Source organism: Ranitomeya imitator, chromosome 4 (genome assembly GCF_032444005.1).
Source record: "Ranitomeya imitator isolate aRanImi1 chromosome 4, aRanImi1.pri, whole genome shotgun sequence".
Lineage (NCBI taxonomy): Eukaryota > Metazoa > Chordata > Amphibia > Anura > Dendrobatidae > Ranitomeya > Ranitomeya imitator.
In genome coordinates, this window is record NC_091285.1 from 244,838,173 (window position 1) to 244,856,292 (window position 18,120).

Sequence of the window (18,120 nt, forward strand, 5' to 3'; positions counted from 1 at the left end):
ATTCTAGAATGCATACATTATTATAGATCTTTTATTTTTATTGCCCACGTCACAAATGTCAAACACTTTTTTATTATCTTTTCCATATGTTTTCACTGTCTGCAGACATATCAAGACTCGGGATCTATCTCCCCTTTCACTGGACGTTACACTTGTGTACCGCCATTGCTATACGGATATGTATGGGATGATGTGATGCGAGTTGGGAGTGAGAGGAGCTTTGAATGCAGACACCTTTCTTCATTAAGTAATCACAAACAAAAATCAGTAATGTACACAAGGAAAGTCTGCCGATTCCGAGCAGTGTTTCATATTTTAAGATGCATAATCACTATGAAATCTCATGCATATTTTAACTTGTCAAGTTGTCCCCCCAGAAGGGAAAACGTTAATCAGTTTGACTGGAAGCGCACACCATGCTTTAATGAGGCATCTTCGTTGTCTTACTCTTGACTTATCTTTCTCAGTAAGAACTTATTTTCTGCAGATACTAGAGACAGAGTCTTAGTCTTAGACTAAGTCACATTGGGAAATATTCAAAAGGGTTAAATGTGTAAGTATTTGGAGTCAAACAGAAGCAAACAGTGAATATATTAGAGAAGTTGAACCTGTCTACCCTGGAGAACTTAGTTTGATTTCCTTTATAATGCCGCCATCTGGTGGACACATTCAGTAATGTTAATGCATCACACAAATGATGAAAATACACTGCTCAAAAAAAAATAAAGGGAACACTAAAATCCCACATCCCAGATATCACTGAATGAAATATTCCAGCTGTAAATCTTTATTTATTACATAGTGGAATGTGTTGAGAACAATAAATCCTCCTTTGTGGCCTATCTTCTAACACTCTCACACCCCTCCAGTCCATCCTTAACTCTGCTGCCCGACTAATTAATCTTTCTCCTCGCTACACTCCTGCTTCCCCTCTTTGCAAATCCCTTCACTGGCTCCCAATTTCCCAGCGTATCCAGTTTAGACTACTAACACTACCTTTCTCCTCCGCATATTTCAGTACTAATCTCTCAATATCTTTCCTCACATAATCTCCGATCCTCCCAAGAAATCCTCCTCTCCTCCACGCTTATTCGTTCCTCACCCAATCGCCTCCAAGACTTCTCCCGAATATCCCCCATCATCTGGAATCCTGTGCCCCAACACGCCAACACGTCCGGTTATCCACCACATTTGGATCCTTCAAACGGAACCTGAAAACCCACCTCTTGAAGGAAGCTTACAACCTGTAATGACCACACGGCCACCTCAACACCATTGGAGCAACTGCAACCCTCGACCTACTGTCTCCTTCCCCATAATCCTGTAGCATGTAAACCTGCAAGGGCAGGGTCTGTACCAATCTGTTGCTTTGTTTACTGAAAGTGATATTTGTATTTTGATGTAACCCCATCTAGTGTACAGCACCATGGAATGAATGGTGCTACATAAAAAATAATAATAATAATAAAAATTCTCAACGTAAATCACAACTATTATCCCACGGAGGTCTGGAGTTGGAACGATACTCAAAATCAAAGTGGAAAATGAAGTTACATGCTACTCCAACTTCAGTGGAAATGCCTCAAGACAAGCAAATGATGCTCAGTAGTGTGTGTGGCCTCCACGTGCCTGTATGACCTCCCTACAACGCCTGGACATGCTCCTGATGAGGCGGCAGATGGTCTCCTGAGGGATCTCCTCCCTGACCTGGACTAAAGCATTCGCCAACTCCTGGACAGTCTGTAGTGCAACATGACGTTGGTGGATGGTGCGAGTCATGATGTCCCAGATGTGTTCAATTGGATTCAGGTCTGGGAAATGGGCAGGCAAGTCCATAGCTTCAATGCCTTCATCTTGCAGGAACTGCTGACACACTCCAGCCACATGAGGTCTGGCATTCTCCTGCATTAGGAGGAACCCAGGGCCAACCACACCAGCATATGGTCTCACAAGGGGTCTGAGGATCTCATCTCGGTACCTAATGGCAGTCAGGCTGCCTCTGGGGAGCACATGGAGGGCTATGCGGCCCTCCAAAGAAATGCCACCCCACACCATTACTGACCCACTGCCAAACCAGTCATGCTGAAGGATGTTGCATGCAGCAGATCGCTCTCCATGGTGTCTCCAGACTCTGTCACATCTGTCACATGTGCTAAGTGTGAACATGCTTTTATCTGTAAAGAGCACAGGGTGCCACTGGTAAATTTGCCAATCCTGGTGTTCTGGGCAAATGCCAAGCATCCTGCATGGTGTTGGGCTGTGAGCACAACCCCCACCTGTGGACGTCGGGCACTCAGACCATCCTCATGGAGTCGCTTTCTAACCATTTGAGCAGACACACGCACATTTGTGGCCTCCTGGAGGTCATTTTGCAGGGCTCTGGCAGTGCTCCTCCTGTTCCTCCTTCCACAAAGGCTGAGGTAGCGGTCCTGCTACTGGGTTGTTGCCCTCCTACGGCCCCTTCCACATCTCCTGGTGTACTGGAATTGCCACAGCTCGCATTAATGTGCCATCCTGGATGAGCTGCACTACCTGAGCCACTTGTATGGGTTGCTGAGTCCGTCTCATGCTACCACGAGTGTGAAAGCACAACCAACATTCAAAAGTGACCAAAACATCAGCCAAAAAGCATTGGTACCGAGATGTAGTCCCCACCTGCAGAACCACTCCTTTATTGAGTGTGTTTTGATAATTGACAATAATTTCCATCTGTTGTCTATTCCATTTGCTTTGATTGTCAAACAGTGTTGCTTCCTAAGTGGACAGTTTGATTTCACAGAAGTTTGATTTACTTGGAGTTGTATTCTGTTGTTTAAGAGTTCCCTTTATTTTTTTGAGCAGTGTAGGTACTTTTTTACGTGGTTGGTGTTATTATTGGCAATTCGTTTTAGATTCATAATAAGTAGAACATGAACAGTATGAGTTTATAGGCAATGAATGACACAGGAAAAAATTTAATAGATTTTAGAAGCATAAAGAGTACACTGCTCTTTGCCTACCTTGTAGTCCAATTATTCCAAGATAGTCAGGCAACTCAGCCATATTACTCTGCTTCACAATAACCTGTACATTATGTTTGTGCTTTTTCCCTGACAACAAAGGTTCAGCGACAATAAGTATGCTAAGATCCATTTCTTCTTTCTTCCACTTTGCGCTTTCCTTGGCCTAGTTTGGAAAATTCAGACTGATATGAGAGATTTATATTTGCATTTATTTCAAGGAAAGAAAAGTTGACAAGTATATATCATAAGTGTATACAAGTACAACAGTCATGCAAGAAAACTAAAAAGCAAGCTTGATGTGTGCACAGATGCACTATCATGTAATACAGCCCCATAACAATGAACCGAGCAGTACAGGTTGTGTGATCCAATGCTGCAATCTCAACATCGAGGACTCATCCACATGTTAGTGATTTTTTGTTTTGTACACAAAATACAGTTTAAGTTTGTCAGAAACGTCAGTATGTCAAACTGCCAGAGTTTCATCTGGGTGTCAGTTGTTACCACTAGAGTTTGAGCAGAGTGTCAGTTGTTACCAGCAGAGTGTCAGTTGTTACCATCAAAGTTTTGTCACAGTGTCAGTTGTTACCACCAGAGTTTGAGCAGAGTGTCAGTTGCTACCATCAGATTTTGGTCAGAGTGTCAGTTGTTCCCATCAGAGTTTGAGCAGAGTGTCAGTTGTTACCACCAGAGTTTGGTCACAGTGTCAGTTGTTCCCATCAGAGTTTGAGCAGAGTGTCAGTTGCTACCATCAGATTTTGGTCAGAGTGTCAGTTTCCATCAGAGTTTGAGCAGAGTGTCAGTTGCTACCATCAGATTTTGGTCAGAGTGTCAGTTGTTTCCATCAGAGTTTGAGCAGAGTGTCAGTTGTTCCCATCAGAGTTTGAGCAGAGTGTCAGTTGCTACCATCAGATTTTGGTCAGAGTGTCAGTTTCCATCAGAGTTTGAGCAGAGTGTCAGTTGCTACCATCTGATTTTGGTCAGAGTGTCAGTTGTTTCCATCAGAGTTTGAGCAGAGTGTCAGTTGCTACATCAGATTTTGGTCAGAGTGTCAGTTGTTCCCATCAGAGTTTGAGCAGAGTGTCAGTTGTTACCACCAGAGTTTGGTCAGAATGTCAGCTGTTACCACCAGAGTTTGAGCAGAGTGTCAGGTGTTACCATCAGAGTTTGAGCAGAGTGTCAGTTGTTACCATCAGAGTTTGTTGAGAGTGTCTGATGTTACCATCAAAGTTTGAGCAGAGTGTCAGTTGCTACCATCAGATTTTGGTCAGAATGTCAGTTGTTACCACCAGAGTTTGAGCAGAGTGTCAGGTGTTACCATCAGAGTTTGAGCAGAGTGTCAGTTGTTACCATCAGAGTTTGGTGACAGTGTCAGATGTTACCATCAGAGTTTGAGCAGAGTGTCAGTTGTTACCATCAGAGTTTGGTGAGAGTGTCAGTTGTTACCACCAGAGTTTGAGCAGAGTGTCAGATATTACCATCAGAGTTTGGTCAGAGTGTCAGTTGTTACCATCAGAGTTTGGTGAGAGTGTCAGTTGTTACCACCAGAGTTTGAGCAGAGTGTCAGTTGTTACCACCAGAGTTTGGTCAGAGTGTCAGTTGTTACCACCAGAGTTTGAGCAGAGTGTCAGTTGTTACCACCAGAGTTTGGTCAGAGTGTCAGTTGTTACCATCAGAGTTTGGTGAGAGTGTCAGTTGTTACCACCAGAGTTTGAGCAGAGTGTCAGTTGTTACCAGCAGAGTGTCAGTTGTTACGATCAGAGTTTGGTCAGAATGTCAGTTGTTACCACCAGAGTTTGAGCAGAGTGTCAGGTGTTACCATCAGAGTTTGAGCAGAGTGTCAGTTGTTACCATCAGAGTTTGGTGACAGTGTCAGATGTTACCATCAGAGTTTGAGCAGAGTGTCAGTTGTTACCATCAGAGTTTGGTGAGAGTGTCAGTTGTTACCACCAGAGTTTGAGCAGAGTGTCAGATATTACCATCAGAGTTTGGTCAGAGTGTCAGTTGTTACCATCAGAGTTTGGTGAGAGTGTCAGTTGTTACCACCAGAGTTTGAGCAGAGTGTCAGTTGTTACCACCAGAGTTTGGTCAGAGTGTCAGTTGTTACCATCAGAGTTTGGTGAGAGTGTCAGTTGTTACCACCAGAGTTTGAGCAGAGTGTCAGTTGTTACCAGCAGAGTGTCAGTTGTTACGATCAGAGTTTGGTCAGAGTGTCAGTTGTTACCACCAGAGTTTGAGCAGAGTGTCAGGTGTTACCACCAGAGTTTGAGCAGAGTGTCAGTTGTTACCATCAGAATTCGGACAGAGTGTCAGTTTTTACCACCGCAGTTTGGTGAGGGTGTCAGATGTTACCATCAGATTTTGGTCACAGTTTTATCAGCTTTTCTCACAATAAAAAAGGAGGTTTTTCAACCTTTACACAGTCCATGAAAAACGTCCAGCACACGGATACCATGTGATTGCTGCCTGAGTGTTTTACAGACCCAACAATTGCCTTAGCAAGTTTAATCTGAGACTGGAATCAAAATTGATGTCAGATTTGAGCATATGAGATCTATCTGTGTTTTTCAGCTAGAACTTGTATCTTTCATCGTCTAGGGGCTTTTCACATGTCCGAGTACTTAGGGGTAGGTTCGTACGAGCATACAAAAAAAAAAAAACGTTCAAAGATCCATTATGAAAACTCGGACAATTTTTTTCTCAGTCGCCATCAGTGTGCTGTACGAGTACAATCCATTTTTTACAGCAGCAGCTATTAATCATTCACAAGATCATTTACAGTTTCCTATGTTACAAAACTGCAGTGTATCTGTAAAAATTGGATGCAAGACTGTGGCTCAGTATGGATCTGATTTTTTTGGGCACCCATAGACTAGAAAAGCTTGAAAATAGTGTGGGCTGTGATTTTTCACATACAGTTTCGGTCAGTAAAAAAAAAAAAAAAAATTGCTTATGTACATGGCCTCACTGAATAACATCAAACTGAGTGCTGTCCTTTTTTCATGTACAAGACTCGTTCTGAAAATACGGTGGTGTGATCAAGCCCTAAGGTCTCCTTCACATGTTCGTATTTCAAGTACATGTGGCATCTGGCCGCATGGGTGACAAGGGCCAATAGAAGTATGGTTATGTGAAAAACACGTACAACGCATGGATGGCATCAACATTGCAAAGTATAGAAGCTTTTTTAATTTAAATATTTCCTTATCCATACTGGAAAAACACAGATGACACACAGATGCCACACTGATCATAAAAACTGCTGGTAAAAACAGACACAGATGGCAAACACTGATGGTACCAGTACCAGTTTTTCCCATGTGAATGAGGCCATACCCGAAGACATGTCCGATTTTAACTAAGTCACGGATACATTTTACCAATGAGAGTGTATACGGACACAAAACAAATAATCATGGACTGTTTGATGGGAGAAGCTTGAGAAACCTAAATAATTTTTTTGGCTTATGAGAAAAATCTAAAACACTGATGGTAAAAAATGACACACATATCAAACACTATTGGAACTCGTACTGTCTTTTGTGTACATGACAAATCACTAATGTCTGAATGAGCCCTAAGTCTCGCTGTAGCTGTAGTTGGGAAACTGAGCAGGTGGCACCTTACCATGGCCTAGCACTGGTCTAAGTATCAGGCAATAAGTAAGCTCACGTTCTGTGGATTAAAAGGTTCTGCATCGCATGGATGGAAGATTGAACTTAACTATACTGATTAACTGAAATATACTTCTACATCCAGGTATTTTCTTATTATGTTTCATTGGAAATTGGGAGCATTCAAGCCATGCTGGTGCCTCATCTTAACGCCATAGAATACTGGCACTTTATTGGGTAAATGGAATAAATGACAGAAGTGAGTAATGTGTATTTTTCACATCCTTAAGCACGTTTTTACTCTGTACTGTATATAGTTTCTTCCATTTTTCTTTTAGATCTTTTCCCTTTGTAGCATAGCGCCTACTACGTGTCTTGGGGGACACTCGCTTGGCACGGGATTAACGCACTCAGGCATGGATTGCTTATAAAACAGTCTCTAGGTTTATTTCACATCAGCATAAACCACATCTTCAGAACTTGGTAACAGCTTGAACACCGTCTGTACATATTCAACTTCACCACAGTACATCTCTGACCCCAGTCAGCATAAGACACGGACCTCGTCCGTTACCTGCTGGCGACCTTCACAGGTTCCTGGACACCTCTTGGCCTCAGAGGTGCCCCATACACAATGTCTCTCTCTTCTAACCCCGGATAGCATAACACGGATCCCTTTCCGTTACCAGTTGGTGCCGCACAGGTTTCTCAGATACCTGTCCTCCACAGAGGTATCCTTCAGACGTTTCTCACTCTGACCCTGGTCAGTTCAACACAAATCTCCATCCATTCCACACACTGGCGTGTGCTAGGTCCAGAGCCCTGCCATGTGCTCTTCAGGAATCCTATTCTCCAGGACTTCCAACACAGGCTTCCAGGACCTTCCAGCATAGACCATTCAGGTCCACACTCCAAGACCAAGTGACCAGACCTCAGTCACATTATATAGTACTAACCACTCCCACAGGTGGGAGTGTGGATGTGTGGCTAGTTTGTCCCGCCCATCTCACACAACTAGCCTAGTAAGTCTCCCTTACAACTATATCATACATATACACACTCTTGAGGGACTACAGGTCCCAGAACAACAATATTGCATCAGACTTCCCACGCAGACTCCCTCTGCGACACATATTGGCCATTCACAACACTGCCGGACTTTGTCTCATCAGAATTATGCCTCCAAGTGCATCTTGCAGCGCACACACAGCACACCCTGGCTGTACGATTGGTCACTACACCACACCTTGTAAACATGTCCTCTATTTCCTCTTTGATACAGTTTATTTAGCCACGCATAACCTCTTCCCCTTCGCTACGATTATCTCTAATAGGCCGGGTCACATGGCAGAAAATTCTCTCATGCGAGGGAATCGGGACGATTATGCTAATGTAAAATTCCATCAGAGCGTAATCCAAGTATCATCTTAATGTGATCCAATTCTATCGTATGAGGTAATCTTATCACAGGTCTAGAGAAGATGGAGAAATTAATTTCTCCATCTTCTCCATTGTCTGAGTCTGCGTAAATTGGACTGCACTCAGATGACATTCGACAGTCCGATGTTTTACACGCCCCCATACCAGTGCATATGACTAATGGCATGCTCACACGAGCGTATAACATGGCAGAGTGCGAGCTGATGCTTTATTGGGCAGCACTGGATCAGTGTTCTACTATGGGGCAGAGCACAACAGAGATTATTTTTTCATGCCGTTTCGGCTTCGGTTTGCTCCGATATTCGAATCATGCGCACCCATACAAGTCTATGGGTGAGTGTGAAACTTCGAACTGTACTAGAATGTCATCTGAGTGCAGTCCGACATCCTCAGACAGAAGCAATGGTGAAGATGGAGAAAATAAGTTCTCCGTCTTCTCCACACCTGTGCTGAGATTTTGTCACGTGAGAGAATCCCAATACAGTAAGAGGCATTCGCCTCACACTCTGACAGGGTTTGAGCGGAGTGTCAGTGTTAGCATAATCAGCCCCGATTCTCTCGCCTGAGACGATCATCGGCTGTGTGGCCCCAGCTAAAAGAGGAGGAGTGAAGAGTAAGCAGATGACATCAGCCATGAGTTCACAGCAAACAGTAGCAGTGTCCTGTTGGATCTATTTCACAAACAGCCGCTCAGAACATATATTTTTGCTTCCAATTGGTCATTTTCACTTTCACTGGAAAAGCGCCCCTTCAAATAAAAGCCAGTGAATTCTGCGCTCACAAATCCAAATGCCCCCACCTTCTGAGCCCCATTCTGTGTCTAAACCACAGTAAGCAGCCACATTATTGTAGTGGGGAGAGAGCACTTAACAATTTAAGGGTTCCTGTTACCAGAAGCACAAGCTGGGCACTATGTATGGGGGCGCTACAATATATGGATGCTCTACACTGTATGAGGGAATGTATGGGAATCTAAGAAAAAAAATCATGGTGTGGATGTGACAAAATAGCCACTGCAGCCGTAGATGAATTCATTGAGAGATGAGGTTCTACAATGGGGTCACTTTTGGTGTTTTTCTGATGTTTTGGCACCTTAGAGGCTCCGCAAATATCGCCCGCAAACTATTCTACCAAAATCTGTGCTCCAAAACCAAACAGCGCTCCTTTCTTCTCAGCCCTGAAGTGTGGCCTAACGGTAATTCGGTAGATGTTGCGTAATAATTTAAGGGGTCCAGTGTCACCTATTAACATTGTGTTCTTGACAAATATGCAGCAAATAAAAAAATTACAATTTTACCACTAATATGTCATGTTTCCACATTATAAAATTTTATTAGGTACCTAGGGGTTCAAAATACTCACTACACCCCTAGAAGTATTCCTTAAGAAGTGAAATTTCCAATACGGGGAAATGTGGGAGTTTCTGCTGTTCTGGCACCTCAGGGCCTTAGCTAATGGAGCCCACAATCTATTCAAACAAAATCTGCATTCTAAAAGTCAAGTAGCGCTCTTTCCCTGACGGGTGTTGAAACAATAATTTACAACCACAAATGAAGTGCTGCCACATTCGGGAGAAACTGTATAACAAACTGTGGGGACCAATTTCTCCCATTATCCCTTGTGTAAATTAAAAAATTTCTGCTAAAACAGAATTTAAGTGAATTGTTTTTTTTATTTTTTGTTCTCACATCTGTTATAAAGTTTTGTGAATCACTTGTCGGTTAAAAATGCTCAGTAGGGTCTATATTTTACAAAATAGGGTCACTTGCTGCGGTTTTCGCATGTCAGGGACTCTCCAAATGTGACATGGCATTCACAATCTATTCCAGACAAATAGTACCATTTCCTTTCCTAGCCCTGCCATGTGCACAAACTGAATTTTTTGACCACATATGGGGTATCATCGCAACTTATTTGTCCAATTTTCTCCTATTATCCATTGTGAAAATTACAAGTTTGGACGTAAAACAACATTTTTGAGAAAAAAAATAAAATTTTCAATATGACAAACTAATGCTATTTAATTTTGTGTAGTACCTGTGGGTTCAAAATGCTCACTATATCCCTGGATAAAATTCTTGAGGGGCATAGTTTCAAAAATGGGGTAACTTTTGGGGCTTTTTCACTGTTTAGGCACATCAGAGGCTCTCCAATCAAGACATTTCACCTGCAGACCATTCCATCAATGTCTGCTTTCCAAAACATCACTCTTTCCCTTCCGAGGCCCTGCCGTGCACCCAAACAGTAGTTTTCCCCCACATATGGGGTATCGGCATACTCAGGAGAAAATGCACGACACAATTTAAGGGTCCATTTTCTCTTGTTACCGTTGTGAATAAAAAAATTGGGGGATAAAAGTACATTTTTGCGGGGATAAAAGTACATTTTTGTGGGAAAAATGTGATTTTTTTTTTTTATTTTCAAGGCTCTACATTATAAACTTCTGTGAATCACCTGGGGGTTCAAAGTGCTTATCACACTTCTAGATACATTCCTTGAGGGGTCTAGTTTTCAAAACGGGGTCAGTTGTGGGGGGTTTCCACTGTTTAGGCACATCACCAGGGGTGGACACAGACGATTTGGGGCCCCTGTGCAAGAAATGTGTTTGGGCCCCCCTCCTTTTATGGCTACCAATGTACAGATATACAGTATACATATATTACATAGTATCCTCTCATGTATATTGCCGCCCCTTATTACACAGTGCCCTCTCTTGTTATATAACGCACAGTCCCTTATTACAGTGCCTTCTCTTGTTATAAAGAGCACCAGTCCCTTATTACACAGTGCCCTCTCTTGTTATGTGTAACACCATCTCTTATTACACAGTGCCTTCTCCGTTATATACAGTACTGTTATTTACAGTGCCCTGGTCTTTATTTCATACTGTCCTCTTTTGTTAGATATAAGCTGAAATGATTGCTGATGGAGCATGATAGCCTTCTCCAACAGAAAAAAAAACTAACAACAGGGGACACTACATAATAAAGGACAGCAACATACATAACTAAAAAGGATGCTACGTAATAAGGGACGGTGTAATACATTAGTAAAGAGGAAATTATGCAATTAAGGATGAGAACTGGGGGCGTGGCCTAGCGAGGAATGTGAGCGGACGTGCGGCTGATCTCTCTCCCCGCACCGCTCTGAAAAGTGGCCTTTGAAGGCGCCGCCGAACGCCAAAAACCGGCCAGAGAGGTCCCGCAAGTACCCGGCGAGGGGGAGAAAGCACCGCTGTTAACGAGCGGTGAGAAGCGGAGATGCCGCGCCACAAGCAGGTGGCGCCAGCAGCCGGCGCGAAAATTCAAGATGGCGCCGTGGCTGAGGAGGAGGCGGCCAGAGCCAGCGTTTCATACCGCCGGAGGCTGGAGGAAATAGCCCGGCTGGAGCGCTTTGCCCGTACGGAGGAGGGGGGAGCCCTGCTGTTGGGTCCAGAAGGACTTGATGAGGTGGAAGCCCTGATGAGGCAGAAAGGTGGAGGGGAAGTCAGGGCCAGTGAAGTGGAGGTGCAGCGTTCCCCAGGGAGGGCGCAGGGAGTGCACAGTGCAGAAAATGTGACACCTGCTGATAGCCCTGTGCAGACCAATGATTCTAATGAAGTGCAGCAGCCAAGTACGGGGGAACCAACACTGCAGGACATTTTCTCTGTCGTTATACACTGCAAATCTGCTTTGGCTGCGCTGAACCTAAGGGTGGATGATCTCACAGTTGAAATGAAGTCCCTTAATTCTGCTATGCGCAAAGTGGAAAAAAGAGTGGAGGTGGTGGAGGAGCGTGTGGGCAGTGTGGAGGACCAGACAAACGAACTGTTAAAAAGAGAAAAGAAATATATTCAACGAATCGCAGAGTTAGAATTTAAGACAGATGATTTGGAAAATCGATCCCGGAGAAACAATTTAAGAATAATCGGGGTGCCGGAGAAGGTGGAGGGAAACAACCCCACTGAATATATTGAGGCATGGCTTAAGAACTCGGTGGGAGGAGCAGACCTTACCAACCATTTCTCGGTGGAGAGGGCTCATCGGGTCCCCACTCGTCCTCTGCCGCCTGGATCTGCCCCTCGAGCTATATTGGCAAAAATTTTGGACTACCGGGATCGGGAAACTCTACTGAGGAAGGCTAGGCTGAGTGATGGCCTGAGCATAAACGGAAGTCGGATCTCCATTTATCCGGATTACTCGGCATCGGTGCAGAAACTTAGAATGAAGTTTGGTGAAGTCAAGCGACGGCTCCGTGAACTGGACCTAAAATACTCAATGCTCTACCCAGCCAAGCTCAGGGTGGTGGCGATGGATCGTGTTCAATTTTTTCAAAATCCGGAGGACGCGACGCAATGGCTGGACACCAATGCCAAGAAAATTGGCGCTGATCGGAACCGTTGAGACTGATTCTGAAGATCCATAACTCTACTGGATCTGCCTCTCTTTGGGGGAGGGGCTCTGTTTGAATGTTACTGTTGAAGTTGGCCTAATTATACCTAACGATTACAGTATTGTGTTCGGCGGCGCAATGAATAGTTCATATTGATCGCGGTGGGTGGGGGAGAGATGGACGGTAAAGGAACTAGCTCTAGGGTATATCAAGTGCCCTCAATTCTCATATAGAGAAAGAAAGTTCGGAGTATCTGAGTTATTTTGAATTCCAGATGGGGAAGGTTGGTTTAGTTGTTGGGGTGGGGGGTGGGAAGGGGGGGGGGGGAGGGCATTGGTGGAGACCTGGGAGAGGTGACTCTCATCTTATATCTTTCTTTAAGGAAATGGGAGGGAATGTTAATATTATAAGTTGGAATGTTAGGGGGCTAGCAGATGCCACTAAGCGGGCGGCAATATTCCAGTACCTATTGAAACAGAGGCCCTCGGTGATATGCCTGCAAGAAACTCATTTAGTTGAGGAAAAAGTTGATATGTTACAGAAAAAATGGGTGCGCAGGGCATATCACTCGACGTTCTCTAATTATGCAAGGGGGGTGTCTGTTTTGGTCCATACAAGTACTCCATTTGAGGAAATTGAAGTAAAAATTGATAAGGATGGTCAGTATGTTTTTTTAGTGTGTAAAATTTTTAACCGCTTGATTTGCATTGTTTCACTATATATACCCCCGCCGTATTCTGGCAAGAAAATTCAAGAGATTTTGGAGCATATGAGAGGGTGGGTCGGGGTTCCCTTTTTGGTGGTGGGAGATGTGAACAACATTGCTGATGACCATTGGGATAAGAGTAATCACGCTCCGCTACGCGGGGATGGGAATGGCACCCCTTTTGGGAACTATCTTAGAGAAATAGGCTGGATTGACTTATGGCGGGTTCGCAATTTTAGCACATATTCTTATTCTTGCTACTCGACCACGTACGGTTCTATGTCTCGAATCGATGTCGCCTTGGGTAATGATGGGATGAACGAATTACTAAGTGGGGTGGAATATAATCCTAGGATTCTATCAGATCATAGTCCGGTGCGGGTCTCATTAAAGCTATCAGAACAGGTTGGGTCACGGAAGATGGGATGGAAGGTTCACCCCTCCTGGCTACAACTCCTGGACATGGAAAGTGTGGGGGCTGAGATAGAGGAGTTCTTTAAGATCAATGAGGGTAGTGCAGAATGCCATGTAGTATGGGACACTATGAAGGCGTATTTGAGGGGTATTTTGTTTCGGGACATATCACGACACAAGACTAGGACTAGAACACAGGATCAAGCTGTCCTGGAGGAACTGAAGGAAGCTGAGGCGGCATTGGGGGCCCATTGCTCTAGGGAGTCTCAGAGTCGGATGAGGAAGGCTCAACAGGAGGTCAATCAATTGTATCTGAGAAAGGCGGAGAGATTGCGGGCTTTTCAAAGAGCATCTTTCTATTCGGAGGGGGAAAAGGTGGGGCATTTACTGTCGGTAGTGGCATCCGCACAAAGGGATTCCTCGCACGTCTACTCCATTAAGAGGGAGGATGGAACATTGGCTACTCGGGGGGAGCAGATTCTGGAAGTGTTTGGGAAATTCTATGATAAACTATATACTTCTAGTGTGGAGAGGGGGGCTGAGGACATGATGGGTTACTTGGAGGGGATTGACCTGCCTAGGTTGAGCAGAGAAGAATGTGAGGAGTTGGAGGAGCCGATTGGGGAGGAAGAATTGGGAGCTGCTTTGGCGGGGGTTGCTGGGGGTAAGGCTCCGGGGGCGGACGGTATTCCAGCCGAGGTGTACAAGGTACTGAAAGAAACATTGTTGGCCAGATTGTCGGAGGTGTATAATAGTTCACTGGAAAGAGGGGAGCTACCTTCATCAATGAGAGAGGCTATTGTGGTCGTTATACCTAAGGCCGATAAGGACCCACAACTACCAGAATCCTATAGACCAATCTCACTTTTGACGGCCGATATCAAGATTCTGGCAAAAGCTCTGGCAAATAGGTTATCCAGGGTGATTGACAGACTGGTTCACCCAGATCAGTCAGGCTTTATGCCCAACAAATCAACGGCACTCAATCTGAGAAGGTTATTTTTAAATTTGCAAATCCCCTCTGACAATGTCGGAAGACGGGTTGTGGTATCCTTAGACGCCCATAAGGCTTTTGATTGCGTGGAGTGGAGCTATTTGTGGTCAGTACTGGAACGAATGGGGTTTGGACCTAAATTTATTTCATGGGTGCAGCTGTTGTACTCTTCTCCGGTAGCCAAAATTAGAGTGAATAACGCTCTCTCTGAGACCTTTTCATTGTCTAGGGGTACTAGACAGGGCTGCCCTTTGTCCCCGCTGCTCTTTGCGTTGGCGGTGGAACCCCTTGCTGCGAAGATCAGAGGTTCCCGGGAGGTGAGGGGTTTTATATACGGGGAGGCAGAGGAAAAAGTAGCGTTGTACGCTGATGATATTCTGCTATTCTTGGAGGATTCTGAGGAGACCCTGGTTAAGACGGAAGCCATTATTGAGGAATTTGGTAGTTACTCGGGCCTAAGGATCAATTGGGACAAATCGAATATGATGTTGATAGATGGGGATAGCGGGGACGGTGGTGGGGAGGTTTCTTCTACAAGGTTGAAGCTAGTTGATAAATTTAAATACCTGGGGATTCAGATCACTCTCCCTTTGACTAGCTTTGAGGAACTGAATTTGGCACCTCTTCTGCGGAGGATACGTACTAAGGTCCAGGCGTGGAGGAAGTTACATTTATCAGTAATCGGCAGGATAAACTTGATAAAGATGATTGTGATGCCACAACTACTTTATGTGCTGCACAACTCCCCTATATGGATATCGCAGAATAGGTTTCAGAGGATTAGATCTTTGTTTGGGGAATTGATTTGGGGTGGAAAGAGCCCCAGATTTAAACAGGAAACTCTACAGAGACCAAAGACGGAGGGAGGGGTGGCACTGCCTAATCCGTGGTTGTATTTTTTGGCTTCACAGTGCCAGCATTTCAAGGGATGGGGAGATGTGGTAGGTGGGACGCGGGCACCTTGCAGCCTGAGATCACTGATTGGGACGAAGGTGTTGAGTGAGGGTCTGGAGGGGGGACATTTCCGAGAGAAGGGCTCTAAATTCTGTACTATTAGGCTCATCCATAAGGTTTGGGACAAAGTTAAGGGGATTAGAGGTGTGCACGCACTCACTAGATTCTCACCCATTTGGAATAACTGTGTCCTACAGGAGTTTAGACAGATGGAGGGATTTCATAATTGGAGGGAGGCAGGCATCTCTCGGATGGGCCAGATTCTACATCAGGGCAGAATTAGAGATTTTGAGGCATTGCAGGAGGAGTTTTTACTACCGGACTCTGAGTTGTTTCAATACCGCCGTCTTTCACATGCGCATCGGGCACAGTGTAGGAGAGGACCCGTTGAAATACAGGTGGACCTAATGCTAGATTTTATCCTTGTAGGGGGTGGCACGAAGGGGGTGATCTCGGGAATATACGAATTCCTTTTGTTCTCTTTCTTGGAGGAACACCCTATTAGAGCAAGGGCGAAATGGGAGGCGGACCTTGGGGCAATTGATAATGATCATTGGGAATCAATACTGGACTATGTGCCCAAAATATCAATGAGCGAGCCTGGGAGGCTATCACAATTATTTGTTATTCATAGGGCATATAGAACTCCGGATATGTTATTCAAAGCCGGATTGAGATCTAGTTCAGAATGCCCCAGATGCTCGCAGTCCGATGCGGGCATCCTTCATATGTTATGGCAGTGCCCCAGGTTGTCCTCCTTCTGGGTGGTGGTGCTGAATAAAGTGGGACTGGCATATGGTTGCACTGTGCCGCGTGATCCCCTGGTATGTGTTTTGGGCTATGTTGAGGAGATCATAACTGATAAGATGTATAAAGTGGTTATTGCCAGACTGTTATTTATCGCGCGAAAGTTGATTGCCAAATTCTGGATTAGAGAAGAGCCACCAACAAGAAGAGACTTTATGAAGCAAGTGGACCATATCATTGCTTTGGAGAGGAGTATCTACGTTAGGAGGAGCAAGGCGGACCTCTTTGACAGGCTGTGGAACCCGTGGCTTGAATCAATGTGATTTAAAAGACCTTGTGCTCCATTGGGAGGTTTATTGACAAATCATCTTCCTTTTCTTGTACTTTTATATATGACAAAGTAGGGGGGGTCGACTCTTGACAGGTCTCTAGAGGGGGGGGAAGGGGGGTGGGAGTTTGGTTTGGGACTAAATATGTTTTCCTTTTTTTAAAAAAAAAAACAAGTATTGTACACTGGTATATTGCTGATAACAAAGTATTCCTTTTATTGTTTATGTGCAATATTTATGGTTTAATTAAAAATATCTGATTTAAAAAAAAAAGGATGAGAACTGATATATATGGAAGCCATCAGTACTCATCTGTCGGTAAGTCCACTGTTCACCACACCGCCATCTAAAGTGAACGCCTCAAAGGCACAGTGGACTTACCGACAGATGAGCCCTGATGGCTTCCATATATATCGATACATAGGAAACTATTTATGCTGTTGGAGCTTATCATCTAGACTGCTGATGCAACAGGGGAACACAGCACTGGTGCTCCTGCCTGTGTAAATAATGAAGTATGTCCGGTAGTAGTGTATCCATATGAATGTGAGATACTTCTAATAGTCCACTGGGGAGCTATTATCATCCAGTACATTCACCAGTTACCGCCATATGTGTCTATGTAAAACTTTGTTCTTTTGGGGATCTAGGTCTTCCCTAGCACAGTTGGTCTATGTATAGTGCTAGAGGACCCTGTAGCTTCTGGGTGGAGGCTCTCATTAGCTGCTGCAGGGCATATTAGGGCCCCTAGGGACAGTCATCGTGGAGCGGGGGCGCCACAACGTTCCCCCTAGGGTGTCTACCTCCCCAGCTAGGTAGGGGCTGATATAGGTGCCTCAGCTAGGGTGATATAGTTATTCCCCATCAGTTTTACGGTGTTTTAGTAGCACTTTTTTGTCTTTTTGGTTTGGGTTTTTGTTGTTATTTGTCACTATTGGTGGGGTCCGTTGCCTTGCTTTTAATTAATATAAAATTGGTTTTATATATATTGAGGATTTCTTTATGATTTTGCACAAGTGGAATATACTCATAAAATACACATCTGTGTACTATACTGTTTGTGTGCGCATATTATACAGAATTATACTGTATATATTAAGTGCAGCAATACAAAATACAGAACAGGAGGAAGGCTGGGGTCAGGGGCCACTGTGAGCCTGGAGATATTGCATCAGTAATGGCAGGAGGCATCTGGGGTCAGCGATTACAATACAAGCAGTGAATTAGTGCCTGTGATGCAGCTCCCTGCTAGCTGATCAGTGCAGGACCAGGTTTGTCAGCCATTCACTGCAGCGACCAGGAAGCACCGAGCATACAGTCACTAAGTCACTGCTGTCATGGACACACTGCTGCTCTGCAGATACTAACCAGCAGCAGTGATAACTCCCAGCCATCCCTCACCTTGTGCTCCAAGAGAGAGAGAGATGAGGCCTTGAGGTCTGTAGCAGCTGCAGGAGACAGCTCTGCACAGGATGGATGCTGGAGCAGCAGGCATGTGACAACAAGCAGAGAGGGCCCAGAGGAGGAGCTTCAGAGACCAGCTCAGCGT

General features: G+C 44.6%; 1 protein-coding gene across 6 annotated transcripts in view; it reads right to left on the reverse strand.

Annotated features, from left to right (window-relative positions):
• Nucleotides 1-18,120, reverse strand: part of CFAP54 (cilia and flagella associated protein 54) — a 752,512-nt gene that overhangs the window by 639,068 nt on the left and 95,324 nt on the right. For all 6 annotated transcript variants that reach the window (XM_069764454.1, XM_069764457.1, XM_069764455.1 and 3 more), the window contains one exon: nucleotides 3,000-3,165. In XM_069764454.1, the coding sequence (XP_069620555.1) occupies nucleotides 3,000-3,165 (166 nt within the window). The remainder of the gene's footprint in view (nucleotides 1-2,999; nucleotides 3,166-18,120) is intronic.